The sequence below is a fragment of the Arachis stenosperma genome, chromosome 3 (genome assembly GCF_014773155.1).
Source record: "Arachis stenosperma cultivar V10309 chromosome 3, arast.V10309.gnm1.PFL2, whole genome shotgun sequence".
Taxonomy (NCBI): Eukaryota; Viridiplantae; Streptophyta; class Magnoliopsida; order Fabales; family Fabaceae; genus Arachis; species Arachis stenosperma.
The window spans coordinates 168270039-168284870 of record NC_080379.1 but is presented as its reverse complement, the minus strand read 5'-3'; the positions used below and the strand labels follow the sequence as shown (position 1 = coordinate 168284870).

Genomic DNA, 14832 nt, shown 5'->3' with positions numbered 1-14832 from the left:
AACACAATTTTTTTTTTTTATTTACAACAAGGATTTTACTAACAATATGTCAAGATATCTGTTAAGAATATTAAAAAGATGAGAAAATGACAAATTGCTCTTTGACTTTTTAATCTATGAACATTTAAGTTTTTGAAAATTTAAAAATATATTTAACTTTCTAACTTTTTTTAAAATTTGGACACATCGATCTCTAGTTTTAATTTATTCTATTTTAAATACTCTTACGTGTGTATCCGTATCAATTATGTTAGTACAATGAGAGTCATGTTTGATTTTTTTGTTGGGTCTGACAGACCCAAGTAAATATGAGAGATCGGTATGTCTAGGTTTTGAAAATGTCAATTAAGGACTTAAATATTTGTGAATCAAAAGGTCAATGAACTATTTGTCATTTTTTTAAAAAGATAATTATTATTTATAAAAAAATACACTTAAAAAATTTGTTAGCAAATCTTTTAAGAATTGTCATTTTCAGTATCTATTTGAAATTTTGAATACTAACCAGCAATAAAACAGGTAGAAAAATACTTTGATCTAACATAGCTTGGGCTTTATCATACTACGATAGTGACAGTTGTGATGCGTAGCATCTTATTAATTATTTTTTTACATTATTGATTCTAGACACTAACTACCCATGACATTCGGAAAATAATTAGAGCAACTCGAAAGGAATATTTTTTATTTTTATCGTAACTAAACTGATTTAAAATTAAAATTTGTGTTGGATATAATATTTAAAATAATACTAATATTAATAAAAGAATATAGTACCATTTTAAAAAAAGTCCAATACAATACAGTAATTTATATATCCATCCATTAAATAAACATTATAATGTTATTAATAAATTGAAATAAGACTAAATGATGTAGTAACAAATTTTATACTGAATATCAAATTAATTTTTATAATATATCTATGATTCCACAAATATTTATTTGATATTTTGTGATATTTAAAATAAAATAAAATTAAAACCGAATATTAAAGATGCTATAGTGAAAAAAAAAAAGCAGCTCAACTAAATAATCACTTAGATTTTTTTTAAGAGTAATTACCTGAAATTGGCTTTGCTATGTGAGTTTAATTTGTTTTAAATATAGAATAATACACAAACATACCGCAAGAATATATAACATTACTTACTAACATCACCAAAAACCAAAGCAAAGAGAATTATTATGCATTTATATATTCGTACTTCTTTTATTTTAGGAATGAAATGAAATACATTACGTAGAACAACAATTAAACAGAGACCATCATAATTCCATTATTGTTTTGGTTACTGTTTAAATAAATTAAATGACAGTGTCGATGCAGAATTCAATTTGAAAACATTTCAAAATTTATTTATTTATCTATTTATTTATGTTTTCAATTGAAAATGACATTCAAGTTTATCCATTATTATTTTTAAATTTTAATGGTTGATGAGCATCACCAATTTAAAAAATATAATAAAATCGGATGAGAATATTGAATATTGAACCAAAATGAAAACCATGAGTAATAGAATATTAGGATGCTCCCAAAATATAAAATAAATTTTTGATGTTTTCATTCCATTGTCCTGGCATAGCAAATAAGCAAATAACAACATTTGCAATTTCAATTGTTTTTAAATTTTTATTCAAACTACTACTATAATTTGTTTTCATAAAATATCATTTAAAATAGGAGTTTTCCCATAAATAAAGCATAAATAGTTAACCCTTCTTTGTTTTGTTCCTAATATAATATATATTAAATAATTTACTGTTTTTTGGTAAGCGAGAAACTTTCTAAATATTTCCATTTTTGAAAAAAAGATAAAAATGCCAAAAAAATACATTTAAAAATATCACTATACCCCATTATTGATCTCAAAATAGAAATTAATAACATCTACTATATACGTGAATTAAGCAATTAAAAAAAAAAAACTCTACAAACAAACAAAATAACTAGCCAAACTAAGAATATAGTTGAAAAATTTTATATTAGAGCGGAGGCATTTTGGTATTAATTTAAATAAATTTGTTATTATTTTTATTTTTGACAAAAATTTATTCTAATAAATATAAATTTACATTCGTTTAACTAAATAAAATTATCATATAGTTTAGTACAAATTATTTTAAGTCTAATATAAAAAGTAATACTCATAAAAAAAAGTAAGAATAATAAAAAAAAAAAAAAGAAAGAAGAATATTTAATAATAAGAAGAAAAAAAAATATACCATTAAATAAATTATGCATAATCATTATTATCATCATCATTTTACATTTTTATCATTTTTTGTTTCACCTTTTTTACAAAAACTTAATTACAATACAAATAGTACAAACTATTTCAAGTCTAATATAAAAAGTAATGCTCTTAAAAAAAATTAAGAACAACAGATAAAAATAATAATAATAATAATAAAAATACATTATTAAAGAAATTATACATAATTTAAAACTCATCATCCTTCTCTTTCCCTTTCTCATCATCATTAAATTTATTATTATTATTTCACATTCTTATAATTGTTACTTTACCATCTTAACAACAACTCGTGTTAGAGTTTAAAAATTTTGGTACCAAAATTAAGAGTATCACAATTAAAAATTTTTAAAATTATTTTCTAATAAATTCTGCATAACTCAATTCTTCCTTCTCATTATTATCATTATCATCTTTTTATATTTTTGTTTATCTTTTCTTTTTTGTTTTACATTCTCATTATTCTTCTTATTTTATCCTCTTAATAAGAATAAAAATAAAAAAATACATAATATTACAAAATCATCGAAAAAAGAAAACAAAAACATAACAATAAAAAATGACAAAAAAGCACATAAAGAAAAAAAAAAGAAAAAAAATACGAAAAAAAGATATAAATATTCACATTCATAGGTAAAAAATTAAAATTTATAAACATGCTTTTATTAATAAAATTAATTTTTGTTGACCGTAAAAAAAAAATACCATCAAATGCATTATGTTAGATACTCTTTAAAGATACTCTTTAACATTATAAAATTAGAATTCTTGCACTAAAATATTAAAATTCTAACTTCTAATAATACATATAATAAATGTAAAATTTACTCTTTTTTATTTCTTTTTTAGTAAATTTAACAAATATACTTAAAAAGCATGAACGAAATTCTAAAGTGACTAAAAAAAATCTCTCCTATTTTAATAATAATATTATTTTTTACAGACCTATGTAAAATGGAAAAAATTATTTATGGACTAATATTACAAAAAATAAGAAAGAGATTATTAAATTTCCAAATCTAAATTTTAATGGCAGATTCCACGTTCCACATATGGGTAAACTGTAAATGCTAGATGAATTGATGAGATATCCTGATTAGGCAAGAGAAGATGGTGAAAAATTTTTCTATTTTGAAAAAAAAAAAAAGTTAGAAATTACAGAGTGGTCCCCACCTGCATAGCTCAATCTCTCTCTTCCACGAGCTCCACCATACAAATACAGTGTCTCTCTCTCTCTAGATTATGAATAGCTTCTCTGTTTCTTTCTCTCTCTCTCTCCAAAGATTATTTGTCTGGTTCCTTGCAAGAGGCAAGAGCCAAGAGGTTGCTCTGTACTGTAACCGTTCTAAAAACGAGAAGAAGAAGAAGAAGTAACAACAAAACCTCTTCTTTACACTCCTTCAATTCCTCCATAAAAGGAAACAAAAAAAACTTGACTTGTTCCTCTTCCTCTCGTCTTTTTATGCTTTGCACATGTGAAGCTTGATGGGTTTTTGTTCTTGATCCTGTGCCACTGAGATATAACGAAGAAGAAGGAGAAAAAGTTAACCTTTTTCTTAGCTGAATGTTTGGCCATTCCCAGTGAGAAGTAGCTGATTGTGCAACTACCGGTGAGGCTTGGTGCTGCTTGCAGCTACAAATAAGGCTTTTCCATTAAGTGGGGTATGCTTACTTTTATCAAATTTGCATTTTTTTTTTCAAAAAAGAAGAAAGAATTTCAATTCTAAGTTTTTGTTTTTTGGTGGTGGGTCTTTGGTAGTTGATGCTAGTTTTATTGCGTCTTGATTTAAGTTCTGTTATGCTTATCCATGCATAATCTCTGGCAAAAAGCTCCAACATTTTTGTTCTGGCTGTGCTGAGCATTTTTTTTTGTAGGTAGTTCATTTTATTGCTGGATCAGTATAAGGATGCGAATTTTATGTATGTTGATTATTGAAATTGGGTTGTCATTGTTTTTCCGTGAACCAGTTGTTAAAATCTGCAGTGTTGCTTTGTTTTCCAGATTCTATAGGTTGGTTTGGATCCGTTGTTGGAATGGGCATGAATGCCAAGTGTGCTCGAATTTGAATGCTAAGTTGTTGGAAATTCCAGTGTTTACTGAGGAAGAGGGACCCAAGATTGCATAGGTGTTATTAGTGTGAAATCATTGAACTGTGCTGAAATGGCTTCGAGGGTAGAGAGTGATGAAGATGGAGATAACAAAGGTAGTATGTGGGATTTGGATCAGAAGCTTGACCAGCCTATGGATGAAGAGGCAGGAAGGCTCAAGAACATGTACAGAGAAAAAGTATGATGCAGCATTGCAAATTGTTTTCACATTCTTTCTATTTCTCTTGTTGCTAGATTACTTTCTTTATTTTTATTGGGTTGAGGAAATTCGATATATTAAACCTAACCTATCTTTTGTCATTTTTTCTTCTTATAGGAATGAATATTTGTAACAATGATTTCAACAATCAACATTAAATTGTTCAATTAATGTACTTATCTCGGAAAGTTGTCTATAGTGGCCGGACTTCATCACGAGACTATTTGTAGTTTTGGAATTAAAATGAATGCTTGTTATCTTTTAATTTGGTTGAGAAATCTAGATGGTTATGTCTACTTGAAGTTATTTGAAGTGTCTGAGCCTGATAGGATATTCATCGTTCACTATACAAATACAATTATAGGTTACTATCTTAGCTAATGGAATTTGGTGTATGTGTATAATTCTGTTTTTGATGAAGTTTTCATTTGTTCAGAAATTTTCTGCAGTGCTGCTTCTGCGGCTTGCATTCCAGAGTCTTGGTGTGGTATATGGTGATTTGGGCACTTCGCCCTTGTATGTTTTCTACAACACATTTCCTCATGGAGTGAAAGATCCGGAAGATGTAATTGGAGCACTTTCCTTGATTATCTACTCTCTTACTTTGGTGCCGCTCCTCAAATATGTCTTTGTTGTATTAAGAGCAAATGACAATGGCCAAGGTATAGTTTCTTTCGTTAATTTTTGGCTTTAAAACTGTATAAAGAAAATAAATAGTACTGTATTATAACTTCAAAGATTGATAGCGGACCCTCCCTTTCTTAATCTTTAATGATCTTTCAACAAAATTCATCTAGAATTTACGTTAAATGAGTGGATTTACTAGACAAGATAGATTAGAAATGAATGTAAGTGAGAAAGTTGGGTTAGCAACTATCGTAGAAAAGATGATAGACTAAGGTTTAAGGTTTTCACATTGTTATAAATAGGGATAGGTGCTTTGTGCCTTTGTCTTCCGTTCCGTACTTTATCATATTAGATTATAGAGTAGTTCTAGTGGCATGAAAATCAATTTGCCAATTGGCAAGAAATGCTAGGCTAATCAGTCATGAAAGGGTTTCTTGTTAAGGGAGGAGAGAGAAAAATTTGTTTCAATAGTCCACAACCTCAATAGTAATACATAGAGGTAGATGGAGATTAAGAAAAACAATGGGTGAAACCATCAAGAAAATATTTAGGATTGAATGGTATGTGTTAGTTTCTAATGCAATACTAAAGTTTGATTTATGTAATTAACACCACTTAGTGGAAAGGCATGTTTTTTATTATTGTATAGTCTTTTCTATGTATGTTTTTATTGAATGGATAAGGTCAGACATCTCATGAATAAGTGTTGATAGATTAACTAATTGGATTCTTTCATAATTGTAAGTAAAATGCACTAGTTTTACATAGGATTTGTAAGTATGCCAGATTTAGACTGCTGAGCTGCAATGAAGTTTTTTCCAAACTAACATTTGTGGAGCAGGGGGAACATTTGCGCTTTATTCCTTGCTTTGCCGGCATGCCAAGATTAAAACCATTCCAAACCAGCATCGCACCGATGAAGAGCTTACAACGTATAGTCGGTCAACCTTCCATGAAAAGTCATTTGCTGCAAAAACTAAGAGATGGTTAGAGGAACAGGCAACTAGGAGGAGTGCCATTCTTATTCTTGTCCTTGTTGGCACCTGCATGGTGATTGGAGATGGGATTCTGACCCCAGCTATATCCGGTATGACTTATTTTCTTCTCTAGATTATCTCTGTTAAAGCATGTACCTGGTCCAGTTTCTGATATTTCTCCCATATAATTTGGTGGGGTGCACACAATACCCTGTGCCATTCATCATGATGGAGAAGAAAACCATGCCATATTCATATTTTATTTGTTTCTCACATCGTGTAGTTTTATGTAAGGATCTTGAGAAGAATTAGATTGGTTGTCGTGAATGCAATTCAACTGAAACTTGTAAGGCCATGGTGTTTTCTCTTAAAAATATGCTACAACCGATAAATCAGCCTATTGATATTACTATTTGAGTAAGTGGTGGGCTGGGCATTTGGCAGGATGTCGTTCCAATCTTAAGCATGATTTTTAATGATTGTTTTCTGGTTTGTTCAATGATCAATGAACTTCTTTCGTTATACTAAGGTTGATGAAATGATTTGGAAATAAAAGATGATGGCAACAGCAAGATTTGTCCCACTAGGTGAGGTTGTCTATTGATCCATGTCATAAAGATTTGATAAAGTTCTATTTTAGCTTTCAATGGCATGAGACAACTTTCCCCTTTTATCCGAGTTTGGGACTAGTTATGTAAACTTTCATTTATTTTAACATAGGCTGACTTGAATTGGAAATAAAAGAAATGGAAGAAATCTTGTATGCGATGGCATATCTTACAATTGGATCTTAACATTCTACCCTCTTCCACCAGCCTCGTCGGGCTCATTGTGCACTAGCCCCTTGACTAATCTTGGGTGAATATTACAATGCTGATATCAACGCTCGCGCCACTCAGTTGCATCCAAAACATGGTGGAAGCTTCTGATACAAGGGCAATGAGAAAGGCCAATGCCTTATAAGAACCCCCACCCAAACAAAAAAACCAACACACTAGGAATTTGTGTTGAATTCTATTCTTTTCTAAGTTTTTCTTTTATATGTATTGTAGTGACGAAGGTTGTCAAGATCAATCTACTTTTCTGCAACTATTCCCCCCAACACACATTTGTTTCTCTCTGGTTTTCCCCCTTAGAATCTTATTCTTAATACATTTCCAATATATTTTGAGAGATTCATTGCCATATCTTCTGTTGCAGTTTTGTCAGCAGCTGGTGGCATCAAGGTAAATAAGCCACATATGAGTAATGGTATGGTTCTCCACCTACCACTTATGTATAAGTGCTTATAGTTTTCAAATCTTTAGTTCATCAGTGTTGAAGACATTCTTTCTGCCTGGGTTACAGGTGTGGTTGTCCTGGTTGCTGTCGTAATATTGGTCGGGTTTTTCAGCATGCAACATTATGGTACAGATAGAGTTAGTTGGCTCTTTGCTCCAATTGTCCTCCTTTGGTTTCTCCTAATTGGAGGCATAGGTATATTTAACATCTGGAAACATGGAAGCAGTGTTCTAAAAGCATTCTCGCCGGTGTATATATATCGCTATTTCAAAAGAGGAGGACAGGAAGGCTGGACTTCCCTGGGTGGTATCATGCTCAGTATAACAGGTAATTTAAACTCTTATTTCCTTATTCTATTAATAGTTGCTCTTGGACTTGACAATTTGTGATGATTTTTTCTCAGGGACGGAAGCTCTTTTTGCCGACTTAGCTCATTTTCCAGTCTCAGCTGTACAGCTTGCATTTACATTAATTGTGTTTCCTTGCCTTCTTTTAGCCTATTCCGGTCAAGCTGCTTACCTTATGAATAACTTGGATCATTCGCAAGATGTTTTCTATCGTTCTATTCCAGGTTCGTTTGTTATACTGGCATAATCATATTAAATTGAAAGATGATTTGTCTTCCAAATTATAAATCTCTATGTACTGACTCAAACAATTTTTTCATTTCCAAATTTTTAGTTTATAGTGTATTCTTCTATTTTTTGGTGCCAAACTTTTTGTTCCTTTCTCCCTACTTGAATCAACTTACACATATTCCTATGGTACATATATTAGCCAAATTTCCACAGTAGCTTTTTCCTAGTACTTGGAATTGTTTGTTTCTTAAGATGATTATCCTTTAATTCTGCAGATAGAATATACTGGCCAGTGTTTGTCGTTGCAACCGCAGCGGCTATAGTTGCAAGCCAGGCCACAATAACAGCAACCTTTTCAATTATTAAGCAAGCTCTTGCTCATGGATGTTTCCCAAGAGTTAAAGTTGTATATACATCAAAGACATTCCTTGGCCAGATATATATTCCGGACATCAATTGGATCCTTATGATTCTTTGCATTTCTGTTACTGCTGGGTTTGAAAATCAAAACCAGATTGGTAATGCATATGGTAAGTTTTTTCCCTTAGTTCACTATTATGAGTATTTTTCATGCCATTGGAAGACATTTCTGATGCTCAATTATATTAACAAAATGTCACATGAAATGTAAAAAGAGCAATGCTACATGACCAGTAATAATTTGCTTCCATATTTACAGGGATTTTGCACACAAGAAGCATATAGTTTGCATCTATATTTACCGGAGTTTTGCATACATGAATCAATACATTTTGTACTCACATTTTTCAGAGTTTGCACACGAGTTGTGTAGTTTCTCATGTAGAAATCCATCCTATATTATGATCATGCTTTTTTTTTGTCATTTTAGCTGAGCATGAGTTAATCTAGTTTTTTTTTCCTTCTTATAGATTTTTTAACACATATCAGCTCATCCTTCTTTTCAGTGTGCATTTAATTGTAAAATTATTATTGACATGGCAGGTACTGCAGTGGTGATAGTCATGCTGGTTACAACATTCCTTATGATTATGATCATGATATTAGTGTGGCGCTGCCATTGGATTCTTGTTCTCATCTTCACCGGCTTATCGTTAATCGTCGAATGCACATATTTTTCCTCTGTACTGTTCAAAATTGATCAAGGTGGATGGGTTCCCTTGGTAATTGCCGGAGCATTTCTTGTTATCATGTATGTATGGCACTATGGCACGGTGAAGCGCTATGAGTTTGAAATGCATAGTAAGGTCTCAATGGCATGGATTCTAGGCCTTGGCCCTAGTTTGGGGCTGGTTCGAGTCCCGGGAATTGGACTAGTCTACACAGAGCTTGCAAGTGGAGTACCACACATCTTTTCTCATTTCATCACCAACCTCCCAGCAATCCATTCAGTTGTAGTTTTCGTATGCGTCAAGTATCTTCCTGTCTACACAGTCCCAGAAGAAGAGAGATTCCTTGTCAAGAGGATTGGACCTAAGAATTTCCGCATGTTTCGATGTGTGGCACGATATGGATACAAAGACCTGCATAAGAAAGATGAGAGTTTTGAGAAAAAGCTCTTTGATAACCTTTTCATGTTTGTTCGGCTCGAATCTATGATGGAAGGGTGTTCGGATTCGGACGAATACAGCTTATGTGGACAGAAAACAGTGCAGTCCATGGATGGCATGTTGAGTAACAATGGAAACACAAGAACTGCATCATCCAATATGGATATATCAGTTTCCTCACTAGATTCAATAGAACCGGCTAAATCTCCACCGCATGTGAAATCCTCCGGTCAAACAAGCAGCCAAACCGAGGTCGATGAACTCGAGTTCTTGAATAACAACAGGGATGCTGGGGTGGTTCACATACTAGGGAACACTGTGGTGAGGGCAAGGAGAGATTCAAGGTTCTACAAGAAAATAGCAGTTGATTATATATATGCATTCCTTAGGAAGATATGCAGGGAAAATAGTGTGATCTTCAATGTTCCCCATGAAAGTCTCTTAAATGTGGGTCAGATTTTCTATGTATAGCCCCAACATTGCTTACTCTATCATATCAAGGTATAACCTATGATGCAATTTTAAAGCAAGTCACTCTGACTTTTTTGTTTTTTTGGCTGGCAATCATGTTGAAATAAGTTGGCTAGTTTCTTTTCATGAATTTAGGTTGCTTCTCTTTGATTTCATGCTGTCTAAATATTTGGATCTAAACTATAGAAATTAAAGGTTTAGTAGAATATATAAATGTTCTTTTAACGTGCATAATACATGACATAGGTGGTTTAGCGGGTTAACTGATTGTTATAACTTATAAATAGAACCATATAAACAAGAGTCAAATTTAAAAACTTTTTTTTTTTTAATTGCATGGAAAATAGTGTTGATTAATGATTACAGGAAGTAGTAATTCGGTCATAAATTGTTTGCAATGCTGTTGCTTCACCGGAAATGCTCAAAATGGTTGTTGGAGGGAGCTTTCGATCAAAGAAGTCACTCATACAAAGACACTTAAAACATTTTTTTTAAAGATAATTTTTAATAATTAAAATTTAATACATGTAATCGATTAAATCGTATTATTTTGTTAAAATTAGACCAGACAAATCGATTTGACTAAAAAATTGGTAAACCAAATTTTAAACTAATCTAAATTAATACTTTTCTTTTAATAAAATATGACTACAATCAGGGACGGATCCAGAAATAATATTGTGGGGGGGCCAATAACGCATATAATATTAAAAATTATGTAAAAAATTATATAATATAAGATGTATTACAAAAATATATCGACAGAGAATATATTTTAAAGTAAAAAAATATGTGTATACTTTTTACTAACGAAGTGGTCGATTTTTCGTATTATAAAATTTACCGATAATGGAATTTGTGTCAAATTTTTCAGTAATTTTCTTTTCAATATAATTAAAAGATAATTAACAAGAAATTCATCTTTTATTTTGTTTCTAAGTTATTTTTCACAATATTCATAGTTGAAAAAGATTTCTTAATTGTAGCAGTTGAAACAGAGAGAATTAATATCAAATGAATAAAAAAGACGGCCACAAGAAGAAAAAGAATTCACTTTATGAGATTTGAAAAATTTTATTTAATTAAAAAATATTAGTAATAATATCTTTTTCAGATTTCTTTAATATTGTTACTTACTTTTTAGATATTAAAAATTAATATTTAAATTAGACTGGACTTTTATTTATATTAAACTAAATATTAAATAATTTTTTTAAAAAATTAAATTATACATAATAACTTATTACAATTAAAAAAAGTTGGGGGGCCGAGGCCGCCACTCGCCCCCCCTTATGTCCGTCCCTGACTACAATATCCCTATTATAAAAAATGATTGAAATACTTATATATATATATATATATATATATATATATATATATATATATAAAAGAATATTTTAATTATTTTTTATAATAAGAGTATTATAGTCATTTTTTATTAAAAAAATATTAATTTAGATAGGTTAAAGGTTTGGTTTATCGATTCTTTTGTCAAATCAATTTGTCTGGTCTAATTTTAACAAAAATAATATAATTTAATCGATTATATATGTTAAATTTTAATGATTAGAAAACGTCTTTAAAAAAAGATGTTTTAAGCGTCTTTATCTAAATGGCTCTTTTCGATCAATTATTATAAAAAAAATCAAGTAAACTTTTTTTTATGTATATTTATATATATTGTACATATTTTTAATTAAATAATTAGTCACTAAAATAATTAAATTGTTATAATAGAATAATTAAATTTATAATAAATTAATGATCAAATTTATTTATAGAAATATAAATATTTTTTTATAAGATACTGAGTATATATTTTTATATATATACTGATAGATTGATAATAATTTTTAATATATACATAAGATAATTATTTTTTTATAATACATTTTTATTTCAATGAATGATTTTATTCTCTTTTCTAAAAACGTTGAAAAGTAATATATAGTTCGGTTAATTTTTTTGGATATTGGATAAAAATTGGTGTAATTCTTTAATATTGAAAATTATGGTGTTTTACAAAATGATGGGGGCTATAAAATTCACAGAGTGTGAATTGTCAGATTAATGTTTTTTTAATTTATAAAGACAATACACAGGCTGCGTATTGTATTATTTTAATATTAAATTACAATACGCAGACTGCGTATTGTATTATTTTAATATTAAATTATAATACACAGTCTGCGTATTGTAAATACACAGTCTGCGTATTATCAGTACAATACGTATTCTGCGTATTGTGCTTGCACAGAGCAGCGCCCCATAACACTGTAAAACTCTATTTTTTATAACATTAACGTAAAACTCTCTCCACTCTTTCATATTAAAATAAAAAATCCGTATAGTTCACCTAATTAATTACTAACTGAATCTGATAACAGCATATGTCCCTAAAGAATATTAAATAGGTTTTTTTTTCTTTTTTGTTTCTTTCAAGTGTATATAACTGATTTGATATTATTTAAATATTTATTACTTGGTATTCAATAAATTTTTTTAAGGGACCTGCTACACATATAAGTAAAAAGGCCGTACAAGTTTTATAAGTTATCAGCCCAAACTTCATTAACACGCGCATTAACTCATTTTGAATGGAGCGTAACTACACGCGCCCCACTCAAACGGTTCCTCTTCGTCTTCTTCTTCTTCTTCTCTTCTTCTTCTTCCTCTTCCTCTTCCTCTTCCTCTTCCTCTTCTCTTCTTCTTTTCTTTTCTTCTTCTTCTTCTTCTTCGTTTTTTTTTTCGATTTTCATGGTTTTTGAAATTCTTTTTCTTCTTCTTGCTGCACGTTCTTCTTCCTCTTACTCTTCTTCTTCTCCTTTTCTTTTGTTTTTGCACGTTCTTCTTCCTCGTTTTCCTCTTCTTCTTCTTCTTCTTCATTTACGTCTTTTCTCTCTGTTTTCTCGTTTTTTTTTTCGATTTTTCATGGTAAAATCGTTTTTGAAGAAGAAGAAGCAGCAGAAGATGAGGAGGAGAAAGAGAAAGTGTTCTGAATTATGCATAAGATGTACTTCAACGAATTTTGGGTGTATTTTCTTAAATCCTTTCGGTGTATTTTCTGTAACCCTTTGGGTGTATTCCTATAATCGTTTGGGTGAATTCTTGTAACCGTTTGGGTGTATTTTCTGTAATCCTTTGGGTGTATTTCTATAATCATTTTGGTGTATTTGAGTGATATCTGACTGATATCTATGGGTGTATCTGACTCATATCTATGGGTGTATCTTACTGATATCTATGGGTGTATTTTTCATTTCAGAAAAAATGGCAAGCATTACAGAAATACACCCAAACGATTACATAAAATACACCCAAGAGATTACAGAAATACACCCAAACGGTTACAGAAATTCACCCAAACGATTATAGAAATACACCCAAAAGATTACAGAAAATACACCCAAAGGATTTAAGAAATACACCCAAAATCATGCATAATTCAGAACTCTTTCTCTTTCTCCTCCTCATCTTCTGCTACTTCTTCTTCTTCAAAAACGATTTCAGAGCTTGATGTCAAAAAACAATAGAAATCGAGAATAACAAAAAAAGAAAACAGAGAGAAAAGCATGTAAATGAAGAAGGAGAAAGAGAAGGCAAGAAACAAAAAAAAAGAAGAAGAAGAAGAAGAGGAAGAGGAAGAAGAACGTGCAGCAAGAAGAAGAAGAAGGTGCAATGAAAACGTGCCGTAACAATATGTGGAGGAACTAACGTCAACGACGAAGAACAAACCAGTGAGAAAGGAGGAGAAAAGAACGATCGAAAAAGAAGGAGAAGAAGAAGGGATGTAGCGCGTGTAAGGGATGTAGCACTTACAGCGAATTTTGGGGGTTAGAGTTTAATTGACTTGTAATACTTACAAGCCCTAATCGCTTGTACGCAGAGTTTTTCTCTTTTTACTATTTAGAACAACATATGATTGAACGATTTTATAACAAAAAATTTTTGACATAATGTTTTCCTTTGAAAAAAATGAGAAGTGCTGGGTTGTTATATTTATAATTTATTTTTAGATTTGCTATTAAGTGATCTAAGATATTTTTAAATTTTTTTTTTAAAAAAAAATCTTCATAAATATGAAATATCTATTAAAAAAATGTTAATTAATATTGAATTACCTTGACGTCGGGGAAAAAGACAAGGATGGATGCTCAGTTTCCTTGTCGTGATTATTGTCAGTTTGTTACAGCCATGCTATCAATTATTAGTCACATCTTTCAATTCACCCAAGTCAACATTAATTTGATTAATACATGTTTTTAACAATAAAAATTCTTAGGTAGGTATTATAGTTACGAAATTATAAATAAAAAGAAAATAAAGAAATATAAATAAATAAAATAAAAGCTTTTTCAAGATTTCCTGATTGATCTCTTCCATCATCGTCAACTTTTATATGCGTGTAATACAAGTCGGTATATTATTATTGTATTGTATTTATTCATTTTTAATAATTTTTTTATATTTCTAAAATAATTTTAGATTATAAAAAATTATTAACACTCTAAACTATCCTAAACCCACAAAATAAATAATAAAACTTAGATAATAATAATAATAATAATACCCACGGCTAGATCTTATTGTCGGAATCGAACTTGGCAATCCTTTGAGAGAAAAAAAAAAAAATATATATATATATATATATATATATATATATATATATATATATTATGTACATATAAAAAAAATTAATACATATTTGTGTATAAATTTATACGTTATCTAATTTATTTTTTATATATATTTTATATTTTAATATATATTTTATAAAAATAAATAATTTAATAATTAATTTTT

The 14832-nt window shown here is 29.8% G+C and overlaps 1 protein-coding gene across 1 annotated transcript; it reads left to right on the top strand.

The window, feature by feature from the left end:
* Positions 1-3514: 3514 nt before the first annotated feature.
* On the top strand, positions 3515-10108 carry LOC130969209 (potassium transporter 10-like). The gene is made up of 9 exons (XM_057894850.1): positions 3515-3920; positions 4261-4545; positions 5003-5228; positions 6035-6280; positions 7371-7421; positions 7518-7778; positions 7855-8022; positions 8305-8559; positions 8993-10108. The coding sequence occupies exons 2-9, from the start codon at positions 4420-4422 to the stop codon at positions 10027-10029; spliced, it is 2370 nt and encodes a 789-aa protein (XP_057750833.1). The 5' UTR covers positions 3515-3920; positions 4261-4419; the 3' UTR covers positions 10030-10108.
* The last annotated feature ends 4724 nt before the right edge of the window (positions 10109-14832 follow it).